At 33.3% G+C, this 21,148-nt stretch overlaps 1 protein-coding gene across 6 annotated transcripts in view; it reads right to left on the bottom strand.

Moving 5' to 3' along the window:
* LOC149781218 (agrin-like) overlaps window positions 1–21,148 on the bottom strand; it is a 454,787-nt gene that overhangs the window by 201,145 nt on the left and 232,494 nt on the right. For all 6 annotated transcript variants that reach the window (XM_089935296.1, XM_089935300.1, XM_089935297.1 and 3 more), the window contains exon 3: window positions 14,941–15,153. In XM_089935296.1, the coding sequence (XP_089791422.1) occupies window positions 14,941–15,153 (213 nt within the window). The remainder of the gene's footprint in view (window positions 1–14,940; window positions 15,154–21,148) is intronic.

The following is a 21,148-nucleotide window of genomic DNA, read 5'->3' as shown; positions in this document are numbered from 1 at the left end:
CATTTTTTTTCTGAAATATACTGAAATTATTGTTTTACAAAAGGTGATGAATTTCAATTTCAAGCCAATCCAACTATTTTAAAAAGTAGTAAGTCAAGTTAAAACGATTAGGATCTAATTAGCAAATGATGATAACTTAGACTTCAGACAAGGTAAAGATTGGAAATTTGGGCTCATGTGCAAGCACCAAATGAGTTCTAAATGAAAACTCATTCCAAACATACAAACTTTTACCAACTGCATTTATCACCAGTCAAAAAGTGAAGGTGTGTAAAGAAAACAATTGATTTTTACATCTTACATTTTTAACAAGGCAGCTAATTACTGTTTCCAATACAATTTGGTTGTCTATATATTACATAATTTATCATAATTGAAATAATGTCAGAAGGAATGGAAGGTTGGATTGACAGCTCAACCTTTCATAACTCATAATAAAATCTCTCCAATGTATGTTTTTTAATATTAAAAGAATTCTCAGATGCTTAGAAGTTGGACTAGCACAGCTGGAGTGTATATTCAGATTAGTTCCCATGATTAGCTCATCCACAATTTTTAAAACATTTTGCAGCCAATATTTACCAAACACAGTCATGTGTTATAAGTCAGATTAAAATAAAAACTGTATTGACCCCAATCTGCTGTTTTACAATCACCTGCCAATCTGGGTTTATGAAGTTTCAAATCAATACTTTGTAGAGCCAACAACATAGACTCTGATCTGCCATCAAATTATGCAATGTCCAATCAGTGTCTATGTTGTTTACAGTAAGACTTGACTTGTTGGTGAGTGTATAAGGTACCAAGGATATTTTTCTCTGATAACATGTCCATCCCCTAGATTTGGAAAAATGTATTAGACTGGCTCCAATTGTTTTTTTCATGAAAAAGATGCTATAATGGTATGAATTTATTAGACTGGCTTCAACGGTCTTTTCATGGGAAAAATACTATAATAGTAAGTGGCCTATGTCTTAATAACACAATCATAATCATTTTTCATCAATAGTGTAATATGATAATTCCTTTTATACTCTATCCATACTAAAACTTTGTGATGAAATACAAATAATGAAAGTAAAATAATGACTCTTACATATGGGCAAACAATTACAAATACCTACATGTGGGCCAGCAATTACATATACCTATATGTGGGCCAGGAATTACAAATACCTACATGTGGGCCAGCAATTACAAATACCTACATGTGGGCCAGCAATTACAAATACCTACATGTGGGCCACCAATTACAAATACCTACATATAAGCCACCAATTACAAATACCTACATGTGGGCCAGCAATTACAAATACCTACATGTGGGCCAGCAATTACAAATACCTACATGTGGGCCAGCAATTACAAATACTTACATATAAGCCAGCAATTACAAATACCTACATGTGGGCCAGCAATTACAAATACTTACATGTGGGCCAGCAATTACAAATACCTACAAGTGGGCCAGCAATATAAACCCCTATGAATGTGTTAGCAATTACAAACCCTTAAATATGGGCCAGCAAATTACAAATGCCTACATGTGGGCCAGCAATTACAAATATCTACAAATGGGCCAAGAATTATATACCTCAACATAAATGTTAGCAATTATAGCTCCTTTACATGGGCCAGCAATTAGAAGCCCCTATGTATGAGTCAACAATTACAATACCCTTACATGTTGGTAAGCAATTATAAACCATTACAGATGGGCCAGCAATTAGAAACCCCTATATATTGGCCAGCAATTACAAATCCCTGCATGGTGGTCAGCATTTATAAACCATTACAGATAAGCCAGCAATTAGAGGGAAACAAAATCTTTCTTGACAACAAAATACTGGTTTCATATTGTTCCAATACTTGGTACAAGATATATTACCATATTAAGATCTAATCTAACTGATAATAATGATTTATCAAAAAAGTATAAAACAACACTTACAAAAAATGACTTTTGCTTTATATTAATACCAACTACCAGCATATTAAAAAAATTGGGAATCAAACACCAACAAATAAATCAATAATATTAAATATGCATATCAAAATATATAAATATTATCAAATATTGCCTATTATTATCAATATTATCAAATATCACCTATTACATGTATTATCAATCTTTTCAAATATCACCTATTATTATCAATATTTTCAAATATTACCGACAATTTCTGGTATTCCTGCTTTACATGCTTAAATTTATACTGAAAAAAGATACGATTCTGATGATCAAAGTGAATTTGTAATCTATGACAACAATAGCATTACAACTTAGTATGGTTGGAAGGGAAATAAATCCTACTAATTTGTCAAATTTACTAGTAGAAGAGTTGTTACCCGTAGCATATTACAACTAATTCTCTTTCTCTCTCAACAAAATTATGCTAATAATAAATGACGCATCAGTTATTAGACTTACATCAACAGCTTAATTCAGCCATTAAATGTATCTGTTTCAACTTGCATATGTCTGATACTCTAGGCTAGAGGTATCAGCTTGACAGTCTCTCTCTCTCTCTCTCTCTCTCTCTCTCTCTCTCTCAGATTTACAAATCAACTTGCCTTACTCACTGGACAAGCTTAAATTTGGCTTGGGCATAATCAAATTCCCAAGTAACTTGCCCACAGGTAACCCCAAAAAACTGAGTTTTGTTAATGTTCTGTTATTAACTGCAGCCAGGTTTGACAAATAAGGAACATTGCTATTCTAACTTGTAGTTACATTTTAATCAAATTATTTGTACCTATCCAAGATGAGGCAAAGTTTAGGACCCTGCCCTAGCATCATATAGTTTCTTACTTGGCTGAGTATACAGGTTGTTTCGATGTATGTTGCAATCTTTAGGTGAGTATGGTATTAATTGTTAATAATATAACCTGTGATATTTCACAGACAGGTGTGTTTGGAAGTGAAAGTCACTGTCACTAACAATTAGATACCTGGATTTCATCCAAAGCATGATCAATGACCAGAAAATGTCACACCCACATAAAATGCTGTGTTTATGATCTGTTGTTTATGTGGTAATTAACAGGAGATTGATAAGTAAATAGTGATTTGTTTGTGTGTTTGGATTTTTAAAATAACTTTAACAATTTCTCAGTTATAGGCCTAATGTGGCAGTTTACAGTGATGTTTAGCACTGGGGCATCATGCCACAGATGTGACAGTTTATAGTGATGTCTAGCACTGGGGCATCATGCCACAGATGTGACAGTTTATAGTGATGTCTAGCACTGGGGCATCATGCCACATATTGTGACAGTTTATAGTGATGTCTAGCACTGGGGCATCATGCCACAGACACATAGCATCATGTCCCACCCAGTCACATTATCCTGACACCCAGCTGACCAGTCCTAACACTAACCTCTTAATGCTGATTGCCAAGCAAAACAGCTGCTAGTACCATTTTTATAAGTCTTTGGTAAGACTTGGCCAGAGTTGAAACCCATGACCTCCCACATGTAAGGTGGACACTCTAACCACTTTGGCCACTGGAGTGGTTGATATGAGTAAAAAATGTTTTGCAAGCAAGTAAATGGATACAAATAAGTTGTCTGTCTCAAAAGCTGGCTTGTCAAACATTTTAATGGATGTTGGTGTCAAGATGATAAAGCAGACATGTGACTGGACATATCATGACCCAGAAAAGCATGATAAAATTAAATCATTGACAAATTTGTGTGTATTTGACTGATGGACTTATGTTTACCTTGTTTTCCTCCTGCATGCATAATTAAATCTGCATGATCATTTAAACTTAAATTAGAAAGATCAAGAATAATGTTACGTATGAAAATGAATGCAGCTCTGTTATTGGTTGTTTAAAGTGGTCTCTGTCTCTGTCTCTGTCTCTAAAAAAATCAGGCTATTTTTAAACCCTTTTCTTCCTGATCGTTTTTGGGGCAAACTCGTTTTTCCTATGGCAATTTCAATCTTCTAGTCACATGGTCAAGGGCAAGCTCGCTTTTAGAAAATTTGCAAATCATATCATAGTTTGATCAGTGTTTTTCAAGCATGTGCATTATGAATGGAACAAAATAAGGATATATTACTGATTTCATTTATGATTAATTAATTTTGTATATATGGATGCATGAACTTGTTCACTTGTTTCACAAACACACATAAACACAAAAACAAACACATACAAAACACATACATATGTACAGTCATAGAAGATGTTTGTGTGCATGTTGTGAATACAAACACTGGCTTAATTATCTTAACCCCCAATTGTACATGCCTACAATTTACTAGTTCCATGTGCTGTGTACTGGCTTGATAATATGACGTCCCAACTGTACTTATGTCATCTTTTCTTGTCCCTTGTGCTGTGTTCTGAATAAGTAAGGCTCCACCTGGAGACCATTCTGTGGGTTTTTATTCTGCATTCTGTATGAAGATAATTTTCTGATATTGTTTGGGTTATTACTCTGTACTATGAGTCAATCCAAATGAGTTGTAAAGACATAATTTATTATTATACACTTTGAACCAATCCAGATTAGATTTTGAGACTCCATAGTTTGAGTCAATCTAGAAGGGATTTTGATGTAAGTTAGGTTATTATTTTGCACACTGAGCCAATCTAGGTGAGTTCTTTACATAATCTGAGTTCTTTTTCAGTACTTTGGGCCAATCCATTTGTGTTTTACTTATGTTTGGTTAGTATTCAGTACCTTGAACCAATCAAGGTGAGTTTTAATGACATAATTTGGGTTGTTATTATGTATTTGGAGAAAACCCAATTGAGCCAATTGAGATGAGTTCAGATTTAATTTGGGTTATTATTCTCTATTTGATGAGTTTTTGATGTTATTATTCTATACATATCTTGAACGAATCAGGGTGAGTTTTAATGACATAATTTGGGTTGTTATTATGTATTTGGAGAAAACCCAATTGAGCCAATTGAGATGAGTTCAGATTTAATTTGGATTATTATTCTCTATTTGATGAGTTTTTTGATGTCATTATTCTATACATATCTTGAACCAATCAGGGTGAGTTTTAATGACATAATTTGGGTTGTTATTATGTATTTGGAGAAAACCCAATTGAACCAATTGAGATGACTTCAGATTTAATTTGGATTATTATTCTCTATTTGATGAGTTTTTGATGTTATTATTCTATACATATCTTGAACCAATCAGGGTGAGTTTTAATGACATAATTTGGGTTGTTATTATGTATTTGGAGAAAACCCAATTGAACCAATTGAGATGACTTCAGATTTAATTTGGATTATTATTCTCTATTTGATGAGTTTTTGATGTTATTATTCTATACATATCTTGAACCAATCAGGGTGAGTTTTAATGACATAATTTGGGTTGTTATTATGTATGTTGAGCTAATTCAGGGCAGTTTTGTGACATAATTTGGGTTATTGTTCTGTACTTGGAGCTAATCCATAGTTTTAATGACATAAATTGGATTATAATTCTGTACTTTGAGAAAATCCAACTGAGTTTTAATGACATAATTTGAGTTAGTCTTCTGTACTGTAAACCAATCCAGATCTGAATTTGACAAATTTGGGTTATTATTCTGTACTTTGGACCAATCTAGATGAGATTTTGACATCATTTGGGGTCATGCATCTTTTATTTTGTTTTTACTACAAGGTAACTTGGATTTGTAAACTCTATTAGGCACAAACTCGCTTTTAACGCACATAGGAAAACCAATCACAACCTCATAGCGGTTTTTCTAGACCTAGAAAAAGCGTTCGACCTAGTATGGACCAATGGACTAATGGCCAAATTAAACCAATTTGGAATAACTGGAGGCTTGTTCAACCGGATTGGCGATTTCCTCACAGGCCGGAAAATTACCACAAGAATAGGCAACACCCATTCTGAAGAATTTTCACTTGAAAATGGAACACCGCAAGGCAGTGTAATAAGTCCCTTACTATTTAACCTAATGGTAAATGACCTTGACCTCAATGCAGCCTCCGCAAAAATAAACTTGTCACGATTTGCAGATGATAGTGGCATATGGAGGTATGGAGGTCCTGCCAATAAAACAGTAGTTAAAGAAATCCAGCAGAGCCTAGACAACATAGGGAGATGGGCAGACAAATGGGGTTTCAAAATATCTCATGAAAAAACTGTGGCAATCATATTCACCCCCAAATGAAATAGTCTATCCAAACGTCAATATACAAAATCAATTAATCAAATATGTAACAGTAGTAAAATTCCTAGGAATGTTCTTTGACAACCACCTCACATGGAAACAGCACATTGAACCACTCACTCAGAATTGTAACAAAGATCTCAATTAACTCAGGAACATCACAGGGACTGACTGGGAATCCAACCAGGAAACTCTCCTCATGATATATAAAACCCTAATTATATCAAAACTGGATTACGGTTGCCATGAGTGGCCGAGTGGTCTAAAGCGCTCTTCGTTACGGATCACTGCCATCTCACCTCTGTCTGCGGCGGTTCGAGTCTAAGATTCAGCCAATGTGGGCATGTGAGAAAGCCTGCCAGTAGCTTCTCGTGGCTCGGTGGTTCTTTCCGGGGTTTTCCGGGTTCTTCCTCCACCATTAATACTGGCCGCCATGTACAGCCTATCGTGCTGAAAAATGGCGTTAAACCCCACAACAACCACAACAACAACAAGCCATGAGCTTATAATTTGGCGAAGCAACCTGTACTACAAAAACTTGACACTATCCAGAGAAAAACCTTACTATTATGTACAAGAACACTCCCCTTAACATCATTAGAAGAACTACAAACACTAACAGGAGATCTACCCTTAAAATTACGTAGGCAAGAACTGCTCCTCCGATACTCCATTCGATTAGATACCCACCCAGACAACCATCCCACCAAAATAGCTATAAACAAGTGTAAAGTTGCCTTCAGACCCAAAATCATACCCACCACACCAAGTGGCAAAGTGTTCCTTGAACTAAGAGAAAAGATACCTCTACTAAAAAAACATGTAACAAACAATACAGACCACAACAAATCACCCTGGTTACAAAAACCACCAAGGATTAACATTGAAGCTACCAAATTAGGCAATAAAGAAGAACAAGAAAACTTGATAAAACCTGTAATGGTAAATGAAATCAACCAAAAATACTCGGACTATGTTAAAATATATACCGATGGATCAAAAACAATCAACCCACCAAGAACAGCAGCAGCAGTAGTCATCCCTGAATTAAATATACAAACGGGATCCAGATTACCTGACTAAATTGCTCCATTTACACCACTGAATTCTGGGCTATACTTGAATCACTACAATGGATCAAAGACAACCAAATACCTAAGCAGTCATTATAAGTGATTCCCTAAGCATTATAAAATCATTCCAAAATCACAATACACACCTCAGGGAACAATTCCTCGACAGAGCATGCCAATTAATCGACGATATCACCACAGCACATCAATTAGTCGAGCTCATGTGGATACCATCACACATTGGAATCTCTGGCAATGAAACAGCAGACAAAGTTGCACAAACCAAACTAGGAGATCAAAACTCTATCAAGCTTAATATAGCTCTACAGAAGTACTAAGCTTCGCACAAACACATATAGACCAAAAATGGCAAGATTTTTGGAACTCCTCCACAAAAGGTAAAAAGCACCATGAAACCCCAAAAACTGTAGATAGGAACATACAGCTACCTACAGGTACCTATTTAGAACAGAAAACCATAAACAGGATAATAACTGGAAAAACTAAACTAGCAAGCAGTTTTGTAAGGTTTATAGGACCCAAACCAGCAACCATTAACTGCTTTAACTGCCACACCACTGAAGATCTACACCACATATTCAATATATGCCCAAAATATCAACCCACTAGGAAAATATTTATCAAAAACCAAAAAGAGATTGGATCACAAGACACATACCCAGAGTTACTTATGGACTCTAATAAAAATAAACAATCAGCATATAAAAATATAAATAAATTCATAGACTCAGCAGGACTTAGGAACAAAATATAATTACTATCCCACAAAACCAAAAGACCCAGTATTTAGCTAAATAAATTTAGAAGCCTCCACATAAAAACCCATAACATATCATTCAATTTTATAAAAATATTAATAAATAATTCACTTACAAAGCACCTATCAAAAACTAAGGAAACTGCAAAATTGGATGTCCTAGATGTCCTTAATGAACCGAGTAATTAGCTAGGACTCCAGTCCTAGATGTCCTTAACAAACCGAGTAATTAGCTAGGACTCTGGTCCTAGATGTCCTTAATGAATTGAGTAATCAGCTAGGACTCTGGTCCTAGATGTCCTTAACGAACCGAGTAATCAGCTAGGACTCTGGTCCTAGATATCCTTAACAAACCGAGTAATTAGCTAGGACTCTGGTCCTAGATGTCCTTAACGAACCGAGTAATCAGCTAGGACTCCAGTCCTAGATGTCCTTAATGACTCCAGTCTCTTGCTAAATAAAGTATAAATAACATTCAATCTCTAAAAACATTAATAAATAAATAACTTAAAGAGGCAATATCTAAAAACTTATAAATAACATAACGTAAGAAACACACACTAAACACCTCGACTAGTAATACCATAATAACCTTGAAAATCTCTCTTCATACATGATTTCTACTAACAACCTCTATACACAGCATAGAACACACACACCTTTTTAGAACATTTTGAAGAAAGAAAAAAAAAAAGAAACAAAAAACACGCAAGAAACACCAGGCAAATGCAACAAGAAACCAGTAATGTGAAGTGACCAGGACTGTTCCCGAACTCTCCTTCCCACTAATGACAGCCAACCATTCAACTGTAAGGGATCTTTATAGACCCACAGATTGAGGCCAAACTATCAGGGTTCCTTGAACCCATAAAAGCCTGGGGGAAGTGGCACCATTCCCTTCCCCAGGAACAACTAGCAGGCTGTGGTGCAGTCAGAAAAAATTGGCACATGCACAATTGTGCGCACGTCACTATAATTAAACTCAACAAAAACAACAACTATCAGTCATATCCAACCCTTGATAAAGTTGTTATCTATTCAACGTTGAGTTGTTCTATGTATCGGAAATGTCGTTGGAATTGCTGACTGGGGGCATAAATTTTAATGCACAATTTCTGCCGATTGAGTTATAATAACATAGTGGATCTGCAATATTATTTATAATACCATAGCAGAGTTGTGACAGACTGCTTTTGCAGTGGTGACAAGTTTAGGTCCGGTGCAGGACTCCTGGCTCTTTACATGCAGCCTATGCACATCTTTACGCTGATTAATTCCTATATACTATGTTCTAACAATAGAACTTAGAACACGTAACACATTTCAGGCGTTTCAGCAATGGGGGTGGGGTATCAAAACAAAAGAATTTCAGTTACTTCAGCAATAGGGGCAAGGTATAAATTCAAAAGAATTTAATGCTTTTAGCAATGGGGGCAGGGTATAAATTCAAAAGAATTTAATGCTTTTAGCAATGGGGGCAGGGTATAAATTCAAAAGAATTTAATGATTTTAGCAATAGGGGCAGGGTATAAATTCAAAAGAATTTAATGATTTTAGCAATAGGGGCAGGGTATAAATTCAAAAGAATTTAATGCTTTTAGCAATGGGGGCAGGGTATAAATTCAAAAGAATTTAATGCTTTTAGCAATGGGGGCAGGGTATAAATTCAAAAGAATTTAATGCTTTTAGCAATGGGGGCAGGGTATAAATTCAAAAGAATTTAATGCTTTTAGCAATAGGGGCAAGGTATAAATTCAAAAGAATTTAATGATTTTAGCAATAGGGGCAGGGTATAAATTCAAAAGAATTTAATGATTTTAGCAATAGGGGCAGGGTATAAATTCAAAAGAATTTAATGCTTTTAGCAATGGGGGCAGGGTATAAATTCAAAAGAATTTAATGATTTTAGCAATAGGGGCAGGGTATAAATTCAAAAGAATTTAATGCTTTTAGCAATGGGGGCAGGGTATAAATTCAAAAGAATTTAATGCTTTTAGCAATGGGGGCAGGGTATAAATTCAAAAGAATTTAATGCTTTTAGCAATAGGGGCAAGGTATAAATTCAAAAGAATTTAATGATTTTAGCAATAGGGGCAGGGTATAAATTCAAAAGAATTTAATGATTTTAGCAATGGGGGCAGGGTATAAATTCAAAAGAATTTAATGCTTTTAGCAATGGGGGCAGGGTATAAATTCAAAAGAATTTAATGATTTTAGCAATAGGGGCAGGGTATAAATTCAAAAGAATTTAATGATTTTAGCAATAGGGGCAGGGTATAAATTCAAAAGAATTTAATGCTTTTAGCAATGGGGGCAGGGTATAAATTCAAAAGAATTTAATGCTTTTAGCAATGGGGGCAGGGTATAAATTCAAAAGAATTTAATGATTTTAGCAATAGGGGCAGGGTATAAATTCAAAAGAATTTAATGCTTTTAGCAATGGGGGCAGGGTATAAATTCAAAAGAATTTAATGATTTTAGCAATGGGGGCAGGGTATAAATTCAAAAGAATTTAATGCTTTTAGCAATGGGGGCAGGGTATAAATTCAAAATAATTTAATGCTTTTAGCAATGGGGGCAGGGTATAAATTCAAAAGAAATTCAATGACTTCAGCAATGGGGCAGGGCATTCATGTTGCTGAATCATGTCCCAGTATGTAGACTTTTAAAGTCATAACTGAGTTGCTTTTATAAAAGATTAAATACAAACAATTTCATCAAACTTCAAAATGGTGTATTCTAGGGTGTGCCAATGTCAGATTAGCACTGTTATCTAAACAAAATCAAACTTAAAAATCAAATGTATCCATCAACAATTCACATTTTATCTTCATTTTCTACAATTCATTTTTTTGTTTAATACTGTCATTTTTAAACATAGTTGTTAGAATTCTTCCTGTAATATTTTCTGTTCTAGAACAGACCAGTGCTTCAGAGCAATTGAAAGAAAATTTTAATCAGTCAAATGGGAATCCATCAAGAATATATATGTAAAATAAGCATGGCAAACATCACCAGCTGCATATGAAATGTAATGATATGTCAATAACCCATACAACAGACCTAATGAGGAGATCTCACTTAAAGAATTGGCAACATGAATGAATAGCCATTTGGTTTTTATTACATTAAGATCAGCTGTCTATTACAGCTGTACAGCCATTTAGTTTTTATTACAATAAGATCAGTTGTATATTACAGCTGTACAACCATTTGGTTTTTATTACAGAAACATCAGTTGTCCATTACAGCTGTAGAGACATTTGGTTGTTATTACAAGATCAGTTGTCTATTACAGCTGTACATCCATTTAGTTTTATTACAAGAAGATCAGTTTGTATATTCCAGCTGTACAGCCATTTGGTTTTTATTACAGGAACATCAGTTATCTATTACAGCTGTACATCCATTTATTTTTTATTACAAGATCAGCTGACTAGTACAGCTGTGCAGCCATTTGATTTTTATTACAGGAACATCAGTTGTCTATTACAACTGTACAGCCATTTTGTTTTTATTACAAGAAGATCAGTTGTCTATTACAGCTATATGCCCATTTAGTTTTTATTACAAGATCAGTTGACTATTACAGCTGTGCAGCCATTTAGTTTTTATTACAAGAAGATCAGCCATTTGTCTTTTATTACAGCAGCTGTACTGGGTAATATCCAACAACAAGAATTCATGCAGTAAGGAGATATAGTATTTCCACAACATGGGAAATACACATCTGAAATATGAATTTTCTGTTTGTCTCATGACAGAGTCATTCATATGGAGCTTGTAAGATTGTATAGTGCACACAATATTTGGTTCAACAGTAGCATTAACTTGTAAACAAAGTCTTTGTGACAGTTGCATGGATTCTCAAACCTGGGCAGGCACATGGTAAATAGGCAGACATTTTTAGAAATAATGGGATCTTATACAACATATTTAAGTCATCATATCAATCAAATTTCCATGACATAAACATTATATACCAATAAAATGTTCGGACAAAAAATTACATGCCAATACAAATTTCCTTGACAAAAACATTAACTGATGGATCTAAGAAAACAAAATTCCATAGTTATCTACATCAACCACCATGCAATTAGTCATCTGAGTTTTTTAATGCCGACACCTAACAACTCATTTCAAATTATTCTGATATTTGTTTTATTTACATCTCAATTTTATTTTGCGTTACTTTGGTTATATACAGAAATTCATATCAAATTATTTTGACATTTTTTTTATTTATCTGTCAATTTTATTTTGCATCACTGTGGTTATATACAGCAATTCATTTCAAATTATTTTGATATTTGTGTTATTTTGTGTTACTGTGGTTGTATACAGCAATTCATTTAAAATTATTTTGATATTTTTGTTATTAACTTTAAATTGCTTATCATTTTTCAATTTTATCAAGTTTCCATCTATTATATTTGAACAAATTTTGCATCTACTCATACCACATTTAGTTACTCAGGCCTTTCTTTCAAAGAAATCAAATTTAGATCTAGTAAGAATCTGTTTCAAAATTTTGGGTTGTCTCTTACTGTTTCTAATTTTCCTTATTTTCAAGACAATTTTTATTTTAATACTACGTTTGAGTAATTGTTTACTTGTTCATAAAGTCGGTATGATATTTGTATTCTATGGATTATAGGTTGTAATTAAAGGAATTCCATCTGATGATGGATTTATTTTTTCATGGTTATTTCCCTTGATCGGTCCTTTTCTTTTCGCTTTGAGTATTCCTTGTTGATAATTTCATCAGGGTAATTTTACTTCTGAAGATGTTGCTGTCACTCTGTCACTCTGCCAGTCTTATATATATATATATATATATATATATATATATATATATATATATATATATATATATATATATATATATATATAATCACACATATCAATTTTATGATTAATTAATAAAATCCCAAAATGTAACAGATAAAAAGAAATTGCTTAACATTTCAAACTGTCAGATATTAACCTCAGCTTGAGTCATAGACTGAATTTTATTTTTTAACAGTTAATATGTACATCAATATTTAGTTTCATGAATGAATCATGTGTAATAACAGTCACTCATTTAGGATACTATCACTGTTACCAGTAATGACAAAAGTTCTTTAACTTATAGGGCTAGCATTTAATGCATTTTATTTATATTTTGACATGTCACTTAGAAGCACTGTGTTGCAATTTAACTACTTGAAAATTAAAAGAGTAAAGCAAGAAAAAAGGTTAATGCTAAAATGAACAATTTTTTTAATGAATTACTGGAATGTTTTGTTTTATTTTGGTTGTTATAATGACACTTTTAACACAGTATTAGCTATATCATAGAGCGGAAATTCGAGCTAAGTGACTTTCCCATAGACCCAGTGTTCTACCTCATCTATAGATTACCTCAAAAATATGTATAGGTTTGTCTTATAATAAAATTCATTCAATACATCTAGTTGACATATGATGTCTGATTAAAACTGGGCCAGAGTGGTAAGAAGCTCAACCAAACAGACAAAAGATCGTCACTTTTATGTGCATTAAGTTCATAATAAATCTCATTAGACATATTGATCATGGATATAAGCCTACATATCAAGTTTCATCAGAAATAGAGTTGCCAAAATGCTGGCAAGCTCACCAGTCAAATCATGCCAATAATATGCATATATCTCAGCTGTACACCTAGGAAAGCTTGAAGATTTAAGTCTATTTACCATATTCAATATCAGATCAGAATTACGGTCTCTGGAGTGGGTCAGTTTATCAGATGCAACATCACCTCATTAATATGCATAAATCTTGTTTATATTCAAACTTGTCCAAGACCTTGATGCTATAAGCCCATATTTCTAGTTTGATTCGAACCATATCAAGAAATGTGGTCTTCAAAGTGACAGCAATCAGGTGCAAGAACATCACATTAACAGTTCATGGATCTTCCTTGTTACTGTTTGAGATCAAAGTTATACAAGTCATGATTCATCAAACCAGGTCTGAAATATGACCTCCACAGTGGACATATGCAGTGGACACAGTGGACATATGCAGCTGTTGATGGACACATGATGCACAATGTGTACAGGGCCATTCAGCAAGTGAGCTAAAATTGAGGTTCTCAAAACACACTGTGCTACAATAGGTAGCAAACATCACTGGATATCAACATATATTCTGCTTGCTTAACTTGATTATCTTCTATTACATACACCAAGACAGCCTACTGTATATGATCATTGATGAGTCAGGTTCACTGTGAATAACACAGACCCTGATATAGTGTAACATTATGCACCATCAGATCTGGGTCAGAATGTTGTTTCTTCAATTGAATTCACCTAAGAAACTATATACCGGTAGACCCAGATCTCCCAGCACATTAAGTGATGGAAGATCTGGGTCTGTGCTGCTTGTAGTTGGACTTGACTTACAAACAAGTATTTATGATAAAACATTGGATTACATGTATTATTGTTTAGAACTAATTTGCACAAAATAGTTTTATAACCAAAACTGATATAACAAAAGTTATTCAATACCGTTTATGTTGCTAAATTGACTGATTCATAAAAATGGCATTATTTCAAACAGGAAAGTCTAACAACTTCAAAACTATGGACCTCATGGATTAAAAATGTAATATTTGTCAGCCATAAATGATATATATATATATATATATATATATATATATATATATATATATATATATATATATATATATATATATATATATATATATATATATATTATAGTAATTATTCTATAATTATAGAACTGACTTTTTGTATGAGCATAGGCACCCCCCAAAAAAACATATACTGCATGCCTGTAGCTAGAATAATCTTTTCTAAAATATTTTGCTTTACACTATATGTGTATTATAGTATATTAACTACATTTGAGTGAATATCACTTACCACATTGTCCAATATGAATAACCTTGATTCGCCTCTGTTCATCACAGCTGGCCTTCTTCATCAGACATTCACTGTCATAGGTAATATCATCACTGCCACATACTGGTGAGAAAGTGTCGGAGCATATGTCTTCGCATTTACAGTGGGGACTGTTGTCTGTGAGGTTCACCACACATTGAGCACCAAAGGCACAAAAATAACCAAGACACGGTGCTGCATAAGAAATGATCCATTTTCAGTGAGAATGCTTTTGCAATAATCTAGGTCTTACACTGCAAATAAAATCTATAATCCTCAGAATGTAGTCTTGTCTAAGAATATCATAATTAGAACACAGCATGATTAAGACAACATTATTAAGACACATCACAATTAAGACACAGCATGATTAAGACACATCACAATTAAGACACAGCATGATTAAGACACATCACAAGACACATCACAATTAAGACACAGCATTAAAACACATCACAATTAAGACAAAGCATGATTAAGACACATCACAATTAAGACAAAGCATGACTAAGACACATCACAATTAAGACAAAGCATGATTAAGACACATCATAATTAAGACACAGCATGATTAAGACACATCACAAGACACATCACAATTAAGACACAGCATTAAAACACATCACAATTAAGACAAAGCATGATTAAGACACATCACAATTAAGACAAAGCATGACTAAGACACATCACAATTAAGACACAGCATAATTAAGACACATCACAATTAAGACAAAGCATGATTAAGACATGTCACAATTAAGACACAGCATGATTAAGACATCACAATCAAGACCAGCATGATTAAGACATCACAATTAAGACAAAGCATGATTAAGACACATCATAACTAAGATATGGCAATTTTAAGACACATCATGATTAAGACACATCATAACTAAGATAGATCATTCCAGACACATCATCAAGACACATCATGATTAAGATACATCATAACTAAGATACAGCAATGGTTAAGACACATCATAATAAGGACACGTCATGAATAACACACATCATAATTAAGACACATCATGATTAAGACAGGATGATTAAAACACATCACAATTAAGACACACCATGATCCAAACACATCATAATTCAGACACAGCATGATTAAGACATCATACATAAGATAATGCATGGTTAAGACACACCATAATTAAGATGCCTCATGATTATTACACAGCATTATTAAGACACATCATTTTTATTTCAACAAATCTGCATGAAACATATGATCTTTTTGAAATAATATTGGATGAATCCATTTAATATTTTACACAAAGAGTAAACAAATCAAAGCTTTATACTTCTGTTAGATTTTAATGGCCAGTTAAGCCTCTGTCCAACCATGAACCATAAACAAATCAAAGCTTTATACTTCTTTTAGATTTAAATGGCTAGTTCTTAGCATCTTTGATTTGTTGGTTCTCAATCTGAAATATTATTACTATATTTACATTCAGCAACCAGCAACATTATAAATATTTTAGGGGGAAAATGAAAACAAAAGTAATAATTATTAATCTCTCTCTTACAAAGAAGCTATTATTCACAGCTACTTTATTTCAGCAGCCATTTGTCAAATGTGTGATTATAAATAAATTTCAACCAAGAAAACATAATAAATGATATATGCTGTAGAATGAAGATTTGGAAAACATCCTTCATATATGTTAAACTAGAGCCTGTAATTTTCTCCTGTACTAATGTAGGTACTTACGGTCATGCTTGATGCAATTACTATTTACATTACTATCATATTTATAATAAGCACAAAATAATGTCAAATCAAATTATGCTGATTGCATACATGATATAAAACACCATTAGCGTGGGCATTAAATACACAGCATACAACGACCTCTGTAAATGAGGAGTGAAATAAAGTTTACAATTAGTACAGTTATAGATAATATTTGCTCCACAAGGATGGTGTATACAATTTTTTTCTCAAATAGTGATTCTAAATAAGTTTTGGATTTTCACTCAAATAAAAAACCAATTGGATTATTGCTCAAATAGTGATAACTGAATACATTATTAAAAATTTCCATAACTTGTGGCATGACATCCACAATGTATCTTCAATTCCACTAATCTGACAGATGATCAAGGAGCCACCATACATGACCCACCCCTCCAAGCTGTCAAATAATCCATTGAGAGCCATCCCTGTTCACTGCATACCTGTTGGTCCTGATGCTTTGGTCCCTCAACATGAGATAAGCATGGTCTTCCTCTGAACCAATGTCATCACTGACAGAAGCTCACAGGTTATACACAACCCACTTATTACCAATCAAAGTCCACATTTGATCCAGATAACACGGAGTCCACATTTGCTCCAGATAACACGGAGTCCACATCTAATCCAGGTAATTGACTAAAAGCTGAAAGGCCTTGTTACAAAGGCTTTTGAATTCTGTTTAGTTGACTTCATGATAAGTACTGCATATTTTGAATTCTGTTCACTGGACTGCATATTTTGAATTCTGTTCAGTGGACTTCATGATAAGTACTGCATATCTTGAATTCTGTTCAGTGGACTGCATATTTTGAATTCTATTCAGTGGACTTCATAATAAGTACTGTATATTTTGAATTCTGTTCAGTGGACTTCATGATAATTACTGTATATTTTAAATTCTTTTTAGTGGACTTCATGATAAGTACTGTATATTTTGAATTCTGTTCAGTGGACTTCATGATAAGTACTGTATATTTTGAATTCTGTTTAGTGGACTTCATGAAAAGTAAAGTATATTGTTAATTCTGTTCAGTGGACTTCATGATAAGTACTGCATATTTTGAATTCTGTTTAGTGGACTTCATAAGTACTGTATATTTTGAATTCTGTTTAGTGGACTTCATGATAAGTACTGTATATTTTGAATTCTGTTCAGTGGACTTCATGATAAGTACTGTATATTTTGAATTCTATTCAGTGGACTTCATGATAAGTACTGTATATTTTGAATTCTATTCAGTGGACTTCATGATAAGTACTGTATATTTTGAATTCTATTCAGTGGACTTCATGATAAGTACTGTATATTTTGAATTCTGTTCAGTGGACTTCATGATAAGTACTGTAAGGTCTACATCATGTCTATAAATCTGAAAACTCTGATTTACAAATGATGTCAGTCATTTTATTTTTCAATATTAATGTTGACTTTGCTATACGAACAATGTATCTGCATAATGTACATGATGAGGTGAAGTGGCATGATGCCGACACTCGCACACATAAGATAAAACATGTCAGAAAATATTTAACACATAACATAAAACATGTCAGAAAATATTTAACACATAAGACATGTCAGTAACCATATACTATATTCTGGTGTTCAAGATACCACTACATCGAGAATAAAAATACAATGGAGCCAAAACCTCTAGGACAATATTCTCAGAATCAAATGGTGGAGATCTTGCATGTTGTGTACAGCATGTATATCTAACCGGGTATCAACAATTTTTACCAATACATGATTCCATGTCATGCCACACAGGGAAGTACCAGAAATGAAAAGGATAAAATAACTTACTAAATTTTCAACAGTCAATAAATTTGTTATTTTGATAATCTCTGAATACACACCCAAGTTGTAACTCCTTTTTCATGCATTAACTTCAACAGCTACTTTAAGTTTAATTACATATATACAGTTCTTTGTTTCTAGCACAAGATTGTTTACATAAAAAGAATCATTATATTTAAAATCTGGACATGCCAGACTGCTGAAAGTCATGGAAATGTTTTTAAAATTTGGCAAATTTATATCTGATGTTATGTGTACATGTATTTAGTTTGTATTACTTGTTGGCTTTTCTTACTGATTACATGGCATATACATTTGTATTTGGGGCCCCGAGTGGCCAAGTGGTCTAAAGTGCTCTCTGTTACAGATCACTGCCATCTCATCTCTGTCTGCGTGGGTTCGAGTCTCTGATTCAGCCAATGTGGGTATGTGAGAAAGCTTGCCAGTAGCTTCTCGTGGGTTGGTGGTTCTTCCTGCGGTTTTACCAGGTTCTTCCTCCACCCTTAATACTGGCTGCCATGTATAGCTTATCATGTGCTGAAAAATGGTATTAAACCCTACAACAACAACAACATTTGTATTTAATACTTGATTGTAAAATATCAAGCTCACTGTAGGCATGACCATTAACATTTATTTTGTAAACAACATATTACATAACTGATATTTCTCTAGGAGTGTGGATTAAATATTCAGATCATTATTAATGTAAACATGTTTACCAGAATTTGAGTTAAAAGACAGTCTTGATTCTGACCTCGAATGTTCTAGAATGGAAAATTCCATTAGGTGACAGAACATTTTTAGAAAATGGTATTGCAATGTAGGTCAAGTAGAGGGCTATATAATTTTGTCTAAAAATTATTCAATCTTGCCTTAACATCTTGAAGCAGAATCAGTCTTATTGTTATATTAAATTTTTCAGTTGGTTGGATTTATTTATTCAAATTCTTATTTTCTGGAAGTACAAAGTGCTCGTCAAAAATATTTTTGAATGAAATATTAATTTGGAATTATAGTGATTCAGATATGAACATTTTTGGATTATATTACTGTGATAAATCAAAAGACTCTTGGCACATCACCACAATCCAGGCCACTGATGCATTAGCATGTTTGAGATTACACACATATCAATATATTTAATATTTGAACTAATCTAGAATACCACTGGAACTTTATTCATTTGGACATGTCATAGAACTTTTAGTACTATTTGGGATTTAATTGACAATACTGTCAGTTCTTTTTAAATGTTCGCTTTGTATTCTAGGGATATAAATTATTTGCTGAAATTTTAAAAAACCATGTTGGTTTTCTGTAACTTATTTTAAGACCATAAAGTCATAGAACTGACCATAAAAAGCCACAGGAATTGAGAACATTTGGTTCATGTAAGCATACCCTCACCTCTCCTGCATCCCACACAATAGTAAAATAAAATTGTAAAACTCTAGAAAATTGTGTGAATGATTTGTCAACATGCATATCTTCTGCTGGTTTAACTATCACAAAAGTAGCTGCAATCAATTCTGTCATACATATCCTTCAGCTAAAGGGGAATAACTTGTACAAAAAGCAAGGGGACATATATATATATATATATATATATATATATATATATATATATATATATATATATATATATATCCATCATTAGATGGTGATCATAATATGTACTACATTTTACAAGCTGATGTGCTATTTATGATTTGTAGATTCCTGCTTCTTCAAATGATGACTAATATTTGCCAAGTTTTATTGCAATCAATACAAAACTAGGGGACTAGCTGTGCTAATGAGATTGTATCATGCACATCATTAAACCACAAGACAACAGAAGCAGTAAAAAATTATTGAGCAGTGATCTGTGCATAAAGTGATGAATATGGTATACATTGCTATCTCTGCCACCGGTAATGTCAGGAAGTAAACAGAAAATGGTGGAGAACAACATGATGCTCTAAGACTGGTGTTAATATACATGTAATGTTGAAGACACAGTCAAACCTCCTCAATCTCAAGTGGCAGACATATTAGAGGTGTGCGGTATTACCCATATACCTGTATACCATTTGCAAAATGGGGAGAGGAGAGTAATATTACTCATTAGGCCATGAAGCCAATATGTCAGCTATTGACAGAGGCTCCACCAGCAACTATTACAGCCAAATTAAAATACACCAATGGATTTTATTTGTAACTAATGGTATCTGATGAAGTTTTTTGTTTTAAAGTTTGAAGTTGAATGGGTCATTTCTACCATATGGTCATTTGAACAAGTCATAACGACAGGGTGAAGTTATTACATAAAAGATAGAACTTTGCAAACACTTTTCATTAAAATAAAATACTATACACCAATTATGCTGGCCTAAATTGATACCTGTATGTATATGTGTGTTTGTATGAATCTTGTTGTTTTCTTCCAGCACAGTATATTCAGTGTGCCCTCTGGGACATGCAGTTAAGTGTGGTGTAAAGGATCCTTAATCTCTACATATGATATCCTTCATAGATCCTTCAATAAACTCACTAGATGATTGAAAGCTATTGTAGACAGAAATTTACATCATACAAGCTTGCAACCAAATTTTGCCATTTTCAAAGTTCCTCATTACTATCTTTCAGTAATATGA

Source organism: Sinohyriopsis cumingii, chromosome 15 (genome assembly GCF_028554795.1).
Source record: "Sinohyriopsis cumingii isolate HCF-2022 chromosome 15, ASM2855479v2, whole genome shotgun sequence".
Classification (NCBI taxonomy): domain Eukaryota; kingdom Metazoa; phylum Mollusca; class Bivalvia; order Unionida; family Unionidae; genus Sinohyriopsis; species Sinohyriopsis cumingii.
The sequence above is the reverse complement of the archived record's forward strand: the minus strand, read 5'-3'. Positions and strand labels throughout refer to the sequence as shown.